Source organism: Corvus kubaryi, unplaced genomic scaffold (genome assembly GCF_017639235.1).
Source record: "Corvus kubaryi isolate FWS band 111438036 unplaced genomic scaffold, C.kubaryi_AGA036_p1.0 66, whole genome shotgun sequence".
Lineage (NCBI taxonomy): Eukaryota > Metazoa > Chordata > Aves > Passeriformes > Corvidae > Corvus > Corvus kubaryi.
Genome location: NW_024582054.1, coordinates 16,405,697 through 16,419,541, shown reverse-complemented (window position 1 = coordinate 16,419,541; position 13,845 = coordinate 16,405,697). Strand labels below are relative to the sequence as shown.

Genomic DNA, 13,845 nt, shown 5'->3' with positions numbered 1-13,845 from the left:
TCTTGCTACTCTTTAACAAAAAAAATAATTTGTTGCCTCAAGAGGGTGCTGTCTGCTAGCAGTATGAATTGCAAAAGTGAAGTAGTTCTGGTATTCTAGTCTGATTGAGCTTTTATGTTCCTAGTCCAAATTGCTTTAATAAATACGTGTTGTTGTTTTTATTAGTTTGTACATGGATTTACAAATATTGGGGAAAAAGGCTTTAAGTGATGTAATTATTTTATGTTGTTACAGTTATTCTCATGTACTTAGTTCTTGTTTACTACTTTTCACTCACAGATTTTGGTGCATGAAGGAGGCAAACACTGGTCTGTTTTGCAGACTGGAGATGGGAAAGAAATGTCCCTCCAGAGGTTAATCAGGCTTGTGACAGAGAAGCTAAGACTTTTGTATTGCAACTTCACATTAGGCTGCTCTAAACTTGATAATGGGATATTTAACGCTTGAGTAGAACCACCACTGTAGAGAAAAATATGCATACACCTAAAGGAGGATACTGCCAGCAAGATAACAATTTGGTTGCCTGCTTGAGTATTTCTGGAGTACTCGCTGCTATAACTAGTTATTTTCTCTTCCATTCTAAATCTGCTTTAACAAAATACAAATTATGTATTCTCTTTTCTTTTCACCCCATACTCTGTTTACATTTTTGCCATTGATATTTTCACATGTATTAAAAGGCACGCTAATTTCCTACAGCATGGGTTTTTTTCTTTTGAAGGTATCAGAACGGGTAGAGAGAAGACTTCAGGAGATAGAAGAAGAAATGCGTGCTGAAAGACAGCTCGTAGAGAGGCGCCAGGACCAGCTGGGACACATGTCTCTTCAATTACAGGAGGTATGCAAATGAGAGCTTCCCATGTATTTAGGATTTAGTTAGGAATATGTTCCATTTGTGAGCCTGTACCTGTCAAACTGGCAAAAGTGCTCATATCTTTGGCACATTTTTTAGCTCTCAGTCCAGCTCAGCTTGTTTTGATGACCAGATGGTACCAAGTAAAGTCTCAGTTCTTCATTATACTATCTTGTCTATAATTTAGACCTTTTTGGTAACGGCCACAAATCTTCTAAGAACCTACCCCCTATGCCCTTCCTGAAAACCCAAGCAAACAAAAGCAAGTCATTAACTGGATTTTCTCAATTAAAACATTTTATTTTCTAAAAGGTAAGCTTTGCTTGCTCGTGCAAATGAACTCTTTAATTTATTTCAACAGTCAAAACCACTGTAGTGGCCAGACAGCTTTTCATTGCTTTTCAGTTTCATTCAACAATGCCCAATGAAATATAAAATATTATTTAGGAGACAAATAGAAATGTTTAGAATATAAGTTAAAATTTGAGACAGCTGTTAGCTTTTTTTCTGTACGTTTTAGAAAATATATGAAAAATACTTCTTTTTTTCTGATTTTACTCCTGGTTGGAAAATCTGTGTCTTAACATAGCATAACTTTTTATTTCACTCCCCTTAAGATACAATTTGCAATGTTATCTCTGTCTGTGCAATAGAATACTATGACTGGGAAGAAATAAGCAGTTCCTTGGTTTTCAATTTTAGTATTTGCAGCAAGGCTTTTTGGAAGACATTACACTGTGCAGTGATACTGAAGAACCTGAAGTTAAGAGTGATGCTATGCATTTAATGTAAAGCTAGAGACTGTTCAAAGATGTCATATTTTAGAAGCTGAGATCCTTTTTTTGATATAGATAAAAAGTAGTGTTTATCGAAAGGCTTGTAATCCTTCTGCCAGTATTTCGGAAAGACTTACTGTTTCATTTTCCCCCCACTTGATGTCCTAGTGGGTGATAAGAACTAGAGTGCTGAATTTCAGTTTTCATTGCTCTTTAATATGCCTATGTCTGCTTCTAGATTCTTCAGTAGTGCCTTCAGTCTGGGGAAGGGATGTCTAATGCAATGAATTGGTGTGATTTGATAGTGTTATCTGCAGCATGGAACAATGTTTTTTTATCCTTTTAAAGGGATGATGACTTTACTTTTAAAGGCTTGATGACTTGTAATCTACATTGACACTGCCATGGTTTCCTTAGAAAGAAAACTTGAATTCAAGGGAATGAGTTCAAATGTAGTTCAAGGAATTTTCATATGATCTTTTGTAGATCACATGAATGATCATAGTCTATGTCATCATGAGCCTTCAGGCTGCGTACCTTTATTCTTGGTAGCTCATCTTTTGAATTTCATGCAAAATGAATATGAAATACTAAGTACATCCTAGACCTATTCACCTAAGATGTCCAGCTGTCTTAATAAGATGGTTTAATCCTTTCTTCTGGAAATTCTGTTTTTGCAAGTCATTTTCCCTGAGGAACCCTTTTCTAAAATACAGCTTAAGTTGCTGTATTTTAAAAGAATGTACTTGAATTGCCTTGTGTACTTTTGCATAGCCTAGTGATTTTAAAGTAAATAAATATTTTGCTACAATTGTTATTTGGATGAAACATCTTTCTGCATAATTTTGAGCTTGTTACTTTGTTATTCTGTTTCTTGTCCTTTGTAATTTGAATTGTGAGTTAAATCGTCTCTTAACTCTGACAATGGCCTCAGTCTTGTGGTGATCGTTGTATGGACATAATGTTCTATTGAAGTCTATTTCTGTTTTCATTTATTTCTCCAAGATGCTTCCCAAGTAACATTGCTGGAAAGGAGGGTGGTGTTTGGACTGACTTTTGAAATCCTGTCATTTAATATGGCCTGAATGATTTACAGCGAAATGCTATTTAAAGCATTTGTGGCTGTTTAATGATACAATTTTTTCATTAGTTTGCCTGTTACACATTTTAAACCAAACCAAATCAAATGTGACTTTTGCATGTGATCAGTAATTGTTCTAATTAAGAATTCTTGTGAAGTTTGTGAAGTTTAAATGCTGTTATTTTTAAGTAAAGTGCAGTGCCTGTAACTGACCACTACTTGTCAGTGTTTTACTGTCTTAAGAGAATCACCTTCCTGAATTGCAATTATTAAATTATATATTTTCAGGATCTAACAGAACATGATGACACATTTGTTTTGTATCTGTACTTGTTTTGTACCTTTCTCTTGTCTGTCTTTTCTTTCTATGAGTTTTTTTTCTATAATGTGCAAACTTCCTGTTTGTATTGTAGTATTATTATAATCATAGACTGATTATGAACCAAGATGATATCTATTTGTATACTGACTGTTAAGAAAACTTAATGTATAAAATTTTACATCTTTAACTTTTAAATTTGCATTTTTCTTTTGAATCTGTAGCCTGTCTGTGCTGTGTGTAGTTGTATAAATATTATTTTCTCTACATATTTATGTATCTTTTACCTTAATGTGTATTGGCGCATTTAAACAGCAATTACTGCAAATTGGAAAATATAAATTAGCAAACAAATTCATGCAAATTGTGTATCTTAATTTTTTTCTATATTCTTTATATAAACATGTTTCTGCTTAGAAAGGAGAACAAATATTCTCTTCTTGCCAGTGGTATTAACATGTATACATGAATTGCTTTAACAACTGCATTTGTTGTGTGAAATGAAAACTATTTTGAGATTCCTCAGTGCTTCTTTTTCTTTGAATATAAGGACACCATCACCTCTTAGTTTTTGTAAGTAATAGTTGCATTTATGCATCTATTTTCTAAAACAAGATCAAGTATCATTCTTAAAAAGAAAATGGGCTGTAGGCAGCTTTTCTGTGTGTTGGGTGTCCTGGATGGCTTTACAAAATTCTGTGCTTGGCTTCCTGGATTTTGGTGAAATGTGTCCATGTGTTCATGCTTTGCATGCTTTAGGTGAACAGAATCATCTTTATTGGACTTCTTGAATCCACTGACTGTGGTAAGGTGGTGACTACAGTTGTATCTTAAGCTAGCAACTTGGGTAGGCCAGGAAGCATTTTTTAACTTTCTCTTTGTGCAGCTGTATACTTAGATTCTGTTTGCCTCCCACTGCAAATACAGTGAACTGTAAGAAGCTGGTGGACAGAGACTGGGGTAAACTGATGGTCAAAAGTGTTACTGAACATTGTTTTTTGCATATCTTTATCACCGATCTTTTTAGACAAACATAAACTTGATCTGTGCTCTGAGCCACCTGGATATTTTAGTGCATTGTTGATACTTGCTCTTTGGCTCTGTGCTATGCCACCTGTGGCCAATGGTTTCTGTTTTGATTGTAGTTTGAATCTGTCTTTTGCTTGGAACATCGGCAAGTCTCATTCATATCTGTCACTGAAATAGCCAGGTAGTCTGTTTTTAACAGCCTGGCTGCTATGTTTAGGTAGCATGCTTGGAGCCATGCTAGTCACTAATGTAGCAAGTTAGGGAAAGTACTTTCATTCAGATTATGATGTACATTTCTGCCTTTAAACTATAGCATGAGGCTGCTTGTATGTTTCTGGTAGTATGAAAAACTCACTGATCAGTCTCACTTCGAAAGAGCAAGTTTCAGTTTGTGGTCTGTGCACAGCTTTCAAAAAATCTGGTTTTATTTAAAAAAAAAACAACACAGCAAAACCAAAATAAGACCAAAATCCAAAGCCTAAGAAAAGTTTGTAGGCTTAAGTTGCTGTAAAAGTTATTATTTGCTCTTGAAAGGTTATCATAAGTTGGAAGGATTGAGAACTGTTGTTCCAGAATCCTCCCTATAGTTTTCTTCATGTATAGGAAAAATTGATCTATCAAGCAGTAAGTTATGTTTTTGAAGTTTTGGGGTTCAATAGATAGTCTGTGTATGTGGATGAGGTATGCTCAGTTGGGGTATACCAGTTACATTTGTATTCTAATGCAGTCTTGTGTTAGTGAACTCTTTTATAAAGGCCTGTAAGAATTCCTCTCCTTGGTCAAATCAAAGTTCATCTAGCCTGACCACCTAGGCAGGCAGTGGAACATCTAGCTGGTCCTTCCCAAAACCATGCTGTGAAGACCTTTTCACATGGAAATTCTCTGTCTCCTTGTGGCCGCCTCTGTACCTGCCCCCTCCAAGGCCTCATCAACTCCTTGTCAGTCTCCTTCAAAACAACCTGGACACTAGAGTGCTTTCAGAGGAGGAACTTGGTAGGAGAATCCTGTTTACTGTAGGCCTGTTCCTATTCCTCGGTGCTTCAGCTTCTCTGGGCAGTGTGTGCCTGCTGTTTGGGAGCCATTAGGGAGGAGTGTGTGCTTGAACTGTTGTCCTCAGCATCCTTTTCATAGTTCCCATTTTTGACATTTGACTCCCCCAACCCCTTCTTTGGGGACAACAAATGAAATCGAAGAATCAGTTGGATCTTTACACATTTTGTTTGCTTTTTTTTTTTCTTTTACCCTCACAATAGAAAGCTTGTATAGAGATCCTTAGTGGAGAAAAAAACAAGTGTGGCATAAATCAACAAGAGAGGGTTCTTTAAAAAGGAGTACAGAAAGGGGGCAAAACACAGAATTAACTTTGACCTGTACAATTTCTGAATTGTCAGTAAGAGCTGACATTTGTCTGGCTGTGGATGACCAGATGTTTCCATTTCTTAATGACACTGATTAACTGCCTACCTGGCACCTACTGGTACAATGCATGTTTCACAGTTGAAGCAGTGCACATATAATGTGTTTCATTTACTGTCACATCACTTTTTTTTGCAGTATTTTAACTTTGGTGTATCTGTCTATATCTATATATATGTATGAGCTGTTTTTTCCTTAAAATGAAATGGCTATGGGCTAGTTTTACAATATGCAGAAAATAAAACTGAAGGTTATATTTATAGTATCAGTTATAGTACAGGACACATTTTTGTTTGAAATTATTCCAATTTAATAGCCTGAATATCAGTCAGTGAACCTTAGTAAGTTGAAATGGCATATTTATTTCCATGGTTTCTTCTGGGAGTTAGGATGTGCTACTGATGCAGAGTCATTTTTTGCTTTCAGCAGGAATAATCTTTGAAAATTTTACTAGTATTCCTGAATCCAGCCCATATTTTCTTTATGATTCTGATATCTCTAGCCAAATCTGCACATGAAAACATGCATGTTTGGTACTATGTTAATTATTAATTTAGTGCCAAAAATAAAGTTGGCATAAAGTTGACTGTCTGTAACAGAGCTTCTAATTTTGCTGGTAAAACTGATGGTCAGTTACAGTTAATAGACATCATGTATTCCAGGTAGGCTGTTCTGAACCAGTACTTCTGGTCATTAAAAATAAACTAATAAAAAAACCCAAAATAAAGCAAAAACCCAGTCAACTTGGGTAATGCAAAAACGGCATTAGCTGAAGCGATGATCTTAGACTTTTGTTCATGTTGCTTTTTGGGACTTCTCCCAAGAGCCTTTTTGAGTAAAATGTGTGCAGTGTTGAGTTTTATAGTTGACTGGAATGATAGATTTAAATCTCTACTGAATACTTACGAAAATACCTTAAATGTGTTACAGTCTTCTATTATCTGATTAGGAATCAGTATGACTAAAAGTATAACTCTTTATGTGGCATGATATTTTCAGTGGCATAGTTATGATTAATGTCTTCCATGGTCTCAGATTTTAATGTAAGCTGTTCACCCAGGAGAGTAATCCAAACTATACTGAAACCCTTATATTTACTGAGGTGAGGTTATACGAGTGAGGTAAGTATATATAGTCATTTATTTTCTTCAAAAAACTACTTTTAAAGTCAAAACTTCTAAAGCTGAATGCCTGGGTTCACTGAAGTTGATTAATATCTTTTATTCTGTTTTCATACACTGAAATTGCTCTCCAGTGTACAGTGAAGAGAAAATATTCAAAAACTGAATGAAATTGCACAATTTATGGGAACAAATTTCAGGGGTATTTGTTTTGTTGTTGTTCTGTTGTTGTTTTAGCAAGTAATTATGGAAGGAATAGTTGTACTTATACTTCAAGATATGGGATAAAAGTAAAAGATTTGTGCTAAGGTCCCTAATTAATTGATTTGAGACTAGTGTGAAAAATGCTTGGTCATGTTGCACAGATAAAAACCGTGTTTAATTAACAGTTACAGAAATTCATGGCAAATTATCAGTATATGGCTACTGATCTCTCTCAGCTGATGTTTCTAAGTGATATTTAAAATGAGCCAATGATATTGCTATGGCTTGAGATATCTAAACTTGGGTTATGTTGTAAATATTCCATGTCATTAATATCTGTCATATCTGATACTTTCTTTGCCAGTGATGTGTTCTGCAAATAGTGTTGGTTTGCGGAGCGACAAGATTTTGAAATTGATATTTAAGGCATTATTATTTTTGTAAGATGGTTTAGAAAATGGACATATGTGGTTTTAGATACCTCAGTTTGAGAGGGAATGGGAAAAGTCCCCATGGATTTGTTTTATTTTCTGTTATTGTTGTCAAAGACGGGCACATCAATGTTGATAACTTTGGTCAGGAAAGTTTCAGTTGATTCAGTTGTAGTTCTACAGCTCTAAGTGTCCGTCCAGATTCAGAAAAAATAACCTTTTTAATTTCCTTATGACACAATCTTATGGTAGAGTTTTCTTGACTACAGTGCATTGTATTTCATAACATGTGCACTTTATATTAGAGAATATATTCTTTTTCTGTGATATGTACACAGCTAATCTGTAGGGGATCTATAGAGCCTTTTAGACCTGAATCTAAAGGTGTTTGGGGTCAACTTGAGTGTGTGGAGCTCTATACATCGGAAGGATGTTAGACTTTGTGTTTGTCCCTGTTCTCTGCATGGGTGTGTTTATGTATGCATGGACTTATATTTATCTTTTCATAGCAATATACATTGGCTCTACATGGAAATATGAGATGCAGACAGAAAGCATTTGTCTAGATCTTCTTTCTTAAATGTATCAGCAGATTCTTTAATTTTTAACAGCCTTGGAATGATGGCTTCTGTAAATTTTATAATGAAGTTTACAATATATTTTTCTCCTCTGAAGGTTTTAAGGAAGCAAGATGCTAAAGCAGATGAAACAGAAGAACTCATGAGAAACAAACTTGTGAAATATGAAAGTGAAAAGCACCAGGTAAGACTTAATTTTTTCCTTTCTGTTTGGTTTTAAATGAGTGTATAGTGTCATGTGTTACAATATATGCTTCCTTTTTCTGAGAAACCAGTAGAAAAAAACTTTCTTTACTCTTTAAGAATACAAGGTGCGGAGTTTTTTTCTGCATCAGAGGCAGAGAGTATAGCTATGCTGAACTTGTGTCTCTCCTTCAAAGCTCTTTATTTATACTATGTTACTTCTGATGACTCTTCCATCCTGCCAGGCAGACAGATTTATCGCTTGAGGATTATCCTTGATTTCTTTCTCTGTTTTGTCTCTGAATTTGTATATAGTCTGCTGTTGCTTATTTGCAGCAGCTCAAAGCAGCTTTTCTTCATCCCTGCAACTAACTCATGCTGGTTATTTTGCACCATAGTCATTTACTCTTACTGAACTCTTGCCATATTGCACTCTTTCTGTTCATAGAAAACAAGATTTCTTGTATTTCTATTCTAGCAGGATACTAGGGCTGTAGTAGGCTTTGCCCAGTTTTTTTCCCACTTGCATCAAGTTTAGCATCTTTCAAAGTTATACCCCTTTATGCTAAGCCTTTATGTAGTGTTTTATGTTATGTTGTTCTCTTCATTCCCTTAATGCTGGTCCTGTTTACATTGCCCATTTGCCAGGCTCTCAACATCCTCCTTGAGATTACTATCTCAACAATAACAATTTCTGCTGTCAAAACCTGTATTTGTTTCCAAGTGGATCTTTGAGCTATTTGTGGAAGAAGTCAGAAAATATTTTGTAGCTTTTGCTTTCGTTTCTTTTTTTTTTTTAATTGTCATCAGTTTGCTGACTATTTCTGATTACACATTTTTAATATTATGTTTTTAGGAAAACTTCCAGTTTTATGAAATTCAGGGCACTTCAGTTTTTTAGTCATCTTGTTTCGAGAATAATTCAAATACATCATCTTTCAAAACACAGAAACCCCACAGGTTTTACCAATTACAGTTCTACCAATGCATGTCATCTTTAACACTTCTATGAATAAAGTGTTTACCAAAGGTGACTTCAAATATTAAGTCATTGTTAATTTTGAGTTTAAAAGTATGTTTCAAATCCAGGGACAATGTTTTTGAAACTTTGTTAAAACTTATCTTCCATTTTTTACTTTTAACCCAGTAAAAATTTGCTTTTGTGATTTTTGCTTTGGATAATATAAATGACTTTGTATCTTCATATGATACAGAATATTGTACAAAAAATTATGGACTGTAAGTAAAACTCTTTTTATGTAATTTAAATAAGTATTGCAGGGATTTAGTACAAATGAAGGTTTGCTTTAAATTTTGGATGAATAAAAATACTGTGTATATTATATCGCATTTTAAATAGATGCTTATATGGATTAATTTGTGTCAAAATTAAATGTTAAAATACACTTTTATATTATGATTCATATGTTGCTTTTCTTTCTTCATCATCCTCTGAAATGAAAGCTTGAGCAGGAATTGGAGCAGTCCCGAAAAAAGTTGAGTGAATCTGAAGGCAGTAGAGAAGCTCTTTTGCATCAGGTAACTGCTTTGGTGTGGTAAAAATCCTAAAGTTTTCATATTAGATTGTGTCTGAGGTCTTTTTGTTTAATATTACTATCTCATACTCTGATAGCATTGTTTTATAAAGAAAAAAATGAGGTATAGGAAGACAGGTTTAAGTGTCTAAAATATGTGGACTGAGCTCATTATACTTTTTCTGCTTTCCAAACTTTTATGTGTATATGTTCATATATATTAATTATAGTAGTGGTAATAATGGTATGTTTTCAGTACATAAACACATTATGTGAAATTTCCTTTCATAGCATGCTTTAGAGCAACTTCTGTATTAGTAATCATTGTTCCGCAAAGTACGTGCTATAGTTGGTGAAATCAGATAAATCAATGACCTAGATGTATTTGCTATATTGTAACATGGAATAAGAATAAATAAACAAATACCTGAAAAACTATCTAAAGTGTGCTTCAAACAGTAGCTATTGATGTATCAATGATTAAATATAAAATTTGTAGGAATTTGGATTATTGCTTTAGAAAAAAAGTCCTTTCTCCTAAACATCCTTCTTTCAGAGGAGCTGGATAAAAAGACTGAAATAAGTAGGGAAGGGGAGGCAATTGGCATTCTCATCTTTTAGTTGTTTGACTTGGGTATCTAGCAGAAGTTTGAGTTAGCTATATTACTGTTTTGAATTTAAATCACTGGGCATGGAATATAGGGTAATATGAATTAGAGGTATTTTTCTTCAATTCAGCTTTAGCATGTTGGATTTTCTTTACTTTCCTGCATGTTGTCATCTTTGTAAGTGCTGTACTATATATGATAGGAAAGAAAAATGTGAAAAGCCCCAGTGTTTCTTATGAATAAATACATTGTATTTTTAAGGCGCACAGTTTAAATAAAACATATTGTTTGTTAAATTTGTATAGACATTTTTACTAGCTATGTAAAGAGACAATTGCAACATATAATTTTTGGTCTAGAGAAATTAATGCTCATCTGTGGTCGACATAAATTAAAATATTTCCTTTAATTTTGAATAATCACTTTGTGGCCTGTAATTAGGAGGTAGTTTGTGTTTACCATCTGCAGTACTCTCAAGATTTATTTATAAATATTTTTTGTGTGTACTATTTTTTTTAGCGTTTAATACAAGTATGGTATTTACTTTTTTGTTCTGTTTTTCATTAAACATTTGATGCTTGTGCATATATTTTAGATTGAGGATCTTCGTTCCCAGCTTTTGAGAGCAGAAGAAGACCGTGTAGAATTGCAACATCAGCTTTCATATGCTGCTATGCATCGCCAGAGTTACCAGGATGTACAAGATGATGACAGGAGAATTAGAGCAGGTACAACTAACGTTTTGCACTAGAGGCCTGCAAACTAGTTAGTAGGCATGGACATTAACTTTATCTTAGAGTCACAGTATAATTCTTCTATTATTTCAACAAGAACAGCCATTTAATTAATCAGATATAAGTTAATAAATATTGGCACCTGAATATTAACAGACAAGTAGCAATGACAGTTAATTTATTATAAAATATTTTGATTTGCATGGTTAAAACAAATGAGACAATTTCAGCAAACTGAATAGTGTTTTTACAGAAGAAACACATTTGTATTATTTTTAAGTAATCATTTTCCAGAAAACTTGCATTTCAGTCCATTTGCAGTTTGAATTCTGCCATCTTGAAAATGATAACAAGAGTCATTGACTAGGTGGTTAATAAGGCTGATGATTTTCTGGTAGAATTTTCAAGCAGCATGTTCCTGAGTGGCTAAGAAAATTTTGATGATGCAGTCAGGGCTTCTGTTTGCGCTATGCTAGCATTTTAGAGTTGGAATAGTTTCATTTAGAAGACAAATACTTTAAACTATTTCAAGATACGATTGCATATTAAATTACCACTTTAGCAAGGTCTTCAATTAATTGTTAGTTATCTGTCTGTATTTAAACTTTTCAAACATAATCAGAAAGACATTAGGGAAAGTCTTTCTCCTTATTAACATAGAAATGTATTACTCAAGGTAATACAGGAATAATGACTCCAAGTCCAGTGTCTAGGGGAATGTTTAATCGGTTTGGCTAATGACGTATTTTTGTATTTTCGTACTTCAGCTTCTGAGTTATCTTGGTTTTTAAAATAGGACTCTGACTCTGTGTTTTACAAATCTCAGAGCACTGGAAATTGACTGGATTTTTTTATGTGGCTTAGCTTCAGAAATGTAACGCAAAGTAATAATTTCAATAATTTTTCTCCAGTCATGCTAATGTATCTGCTTAAAAGTTAATTTATTTGAAACAATATGCCTTTCATGTTAATAAAAGCATGTTTTAATTTTCCTATTAGTCTTATAAATCAAAACAAGATGTAAAAATATGAAGAAAATAAAAATATACTGGAACTGTTAAGATTCAATAGCAAGTTATATAAATGTATGCACATGTTTCACCTTGCTGTGTAATTTCTGTTTCTTCAAAGATGCACGGGAAGAAGACAAATGGAGATTTTTTTTCTTTTGCCTCTAGTAGTTGTTTATGATTAAAGACCTTTGAATTTCTGAGAGAATTTATAACTTACTCTTATCAAAACCTTTGGTTGTAGTTGCAGGATTCAGACATAAAATTCACAGATAATGTGACTTTCAAATTAGGAGGTATTACTCTGGTGAGATAAAATCTTGGCCTTGAAGCTGGTGGCCAAATCTCATTTACACCAGGACTTTCCCATTGTTTCTTCCATTCTATTTCATTTTATTCAGTTTTGTTGGGGCTTCGGTTGTTTTGTTGTTTTGGGGTTTTTTTTGAGGGGAGCAGGTGTGTCCAGGGGGAAAAGTGGAAAACCCCTATAAAATGACTGAAAAATATTGTTTAATTCAGTAAAATGCTATTAGGTTATGATTCAGGTATACCATTTTTCACAGATATTTTGGTCAAAATCAGCAGTTGTAGAGTAGCCTCAAGTAGAGAAGCAAATTGCCAAAAGTGAAATGAGATAAAATTAATTTATCACAAGCTGGTATTTCTACTGAGTCTGTTCCTCTGTTCTTGCTGTTTTACAGTAGCTGAAAAATATGAGAGAGAGAAGCAGGATCTAGAGAAACATATTTTGGAACTTAAAGCAAAGCTGAGTCATAATGCTGTAATGTCAGAGGTAGAGGAACTGAAGAGATGTATAGAGCGTAAGGACAAGGAGAAAGCACAGCTTGTAATGCACATACAGGTAAGTCGGGTTTTGTTGCTTTTTGTCAAGTGGCACTTTTTTGGTTTTTCAATAATTTCTCATCTGTTTAACATTAGGTGATAGATTAGGGATTAACCTTTAAAACTGAGTAACTGTTGTGCTCGTTGTTTTTTATTGTGTAAATAACTTTGGAAAGGGATTTGAGTTTGCTGACTTTTTTTCTCTCCCGTGTAACACCAAAAAAAGGTATTTGCTCTATTGCCCATGATTTCATGGTTTGGATTCCTTCTCTTTCCCATGTGGAAAGAAAAGTTGATCTGATTTTATCAGCACTTACCATTAATAATGGTTTTTGGAACTACTTTTATAAGGTAGTACTTCCTTATTCCCCATTCCATCATTCCTCAGAACTAAAGTTCAACTTTAAAAATTGAGATACCTTGTTCTATGAGAGAGTGCAGTAGAGTAACAAGTGTAGATCACAACTTCTCTCTTTTTTGCAATTAGATGCAATATAATAATATAATCATAAGTGTTAATAGTCTTCTTTACGGTAAGCACATACTGTTTAATGTGATTCTCTATGAAAAGGATAACAGCAGCCTTTTGTACTGGAATTTTAGTTTTGACCATAAAATGAGATCTAAGTAGGCAGTAGCATTCTTATTTAAGATGGGAAATTTCTGTATTTTTTGCTTCTGTCTAGATTTGTCATTGGTAGTAGTATGTCTAAACAGTATCAATTTTCTTCTGTCTTCCATGACTGTCAGGAGAAAAGAGTTTGTTAGCAAAACCATGTGCATTATTTCAGTAGTCAAGGACTTAACATTTTATTTTGCTTGTATTTTGGCATTCTGTAAGCAAGAAATTTAGTATTTATTTTCCTAGTGAAGGTACTTACCTTGAAATGATGTTGCATCGTGTTGGAAATTCAAATGTAGGAGTTTATTTTTTTGTCTTTTCATAGATTTACAGGACTATACTGTTCAGTTTACTTCTACTGCTCTTTTACCATGAAAACTTCTGTGCTGATTTAAATCAAACTAATACATCAAATTACATTTGGAAAAAAAAAGCCATGTCAAAATAAGTTCCTATGTGCTTTATGAAATTCGGTCATTGAATAGGTTTAAAAAGACCTAAA

At 33.8% G+C, this 13,845-nt stretch overlaps 1 protein-coding gene across 1 annotated transcript in view; it reads left to right on the top strand.

Annotated features, from left to right (window-relative positions):
- The window catches only part of CEP128 (centrosomal protein 128), a 115,562-nt gene that overhangs the window by 16,609 nt on the left and 85,108 nt on the right, over positions 1–13,845 (top strand). The window contains exons 9-13 of the mRNA XM_042047474.1: positions 722–838; positions 7,906–7,992; positions 9,456–9,530; positions 10,730–10,862; positions 12,580–12,740. Of these exons, the coding sequence (XP_041903408.1) occupies positions 722–838; positions 7,906–7,992; positions 9,456–9,530; positions 10,730–10,862; positions 12,580–12,740 (573 nt within the window). The remainder of the gene's footprint in view (positions 1–721; positions 839–7,905; positions 7,993–9,455; positions 9,531–10,729; positions 10,863–12,579; positions 12,741–13,845) is intronic.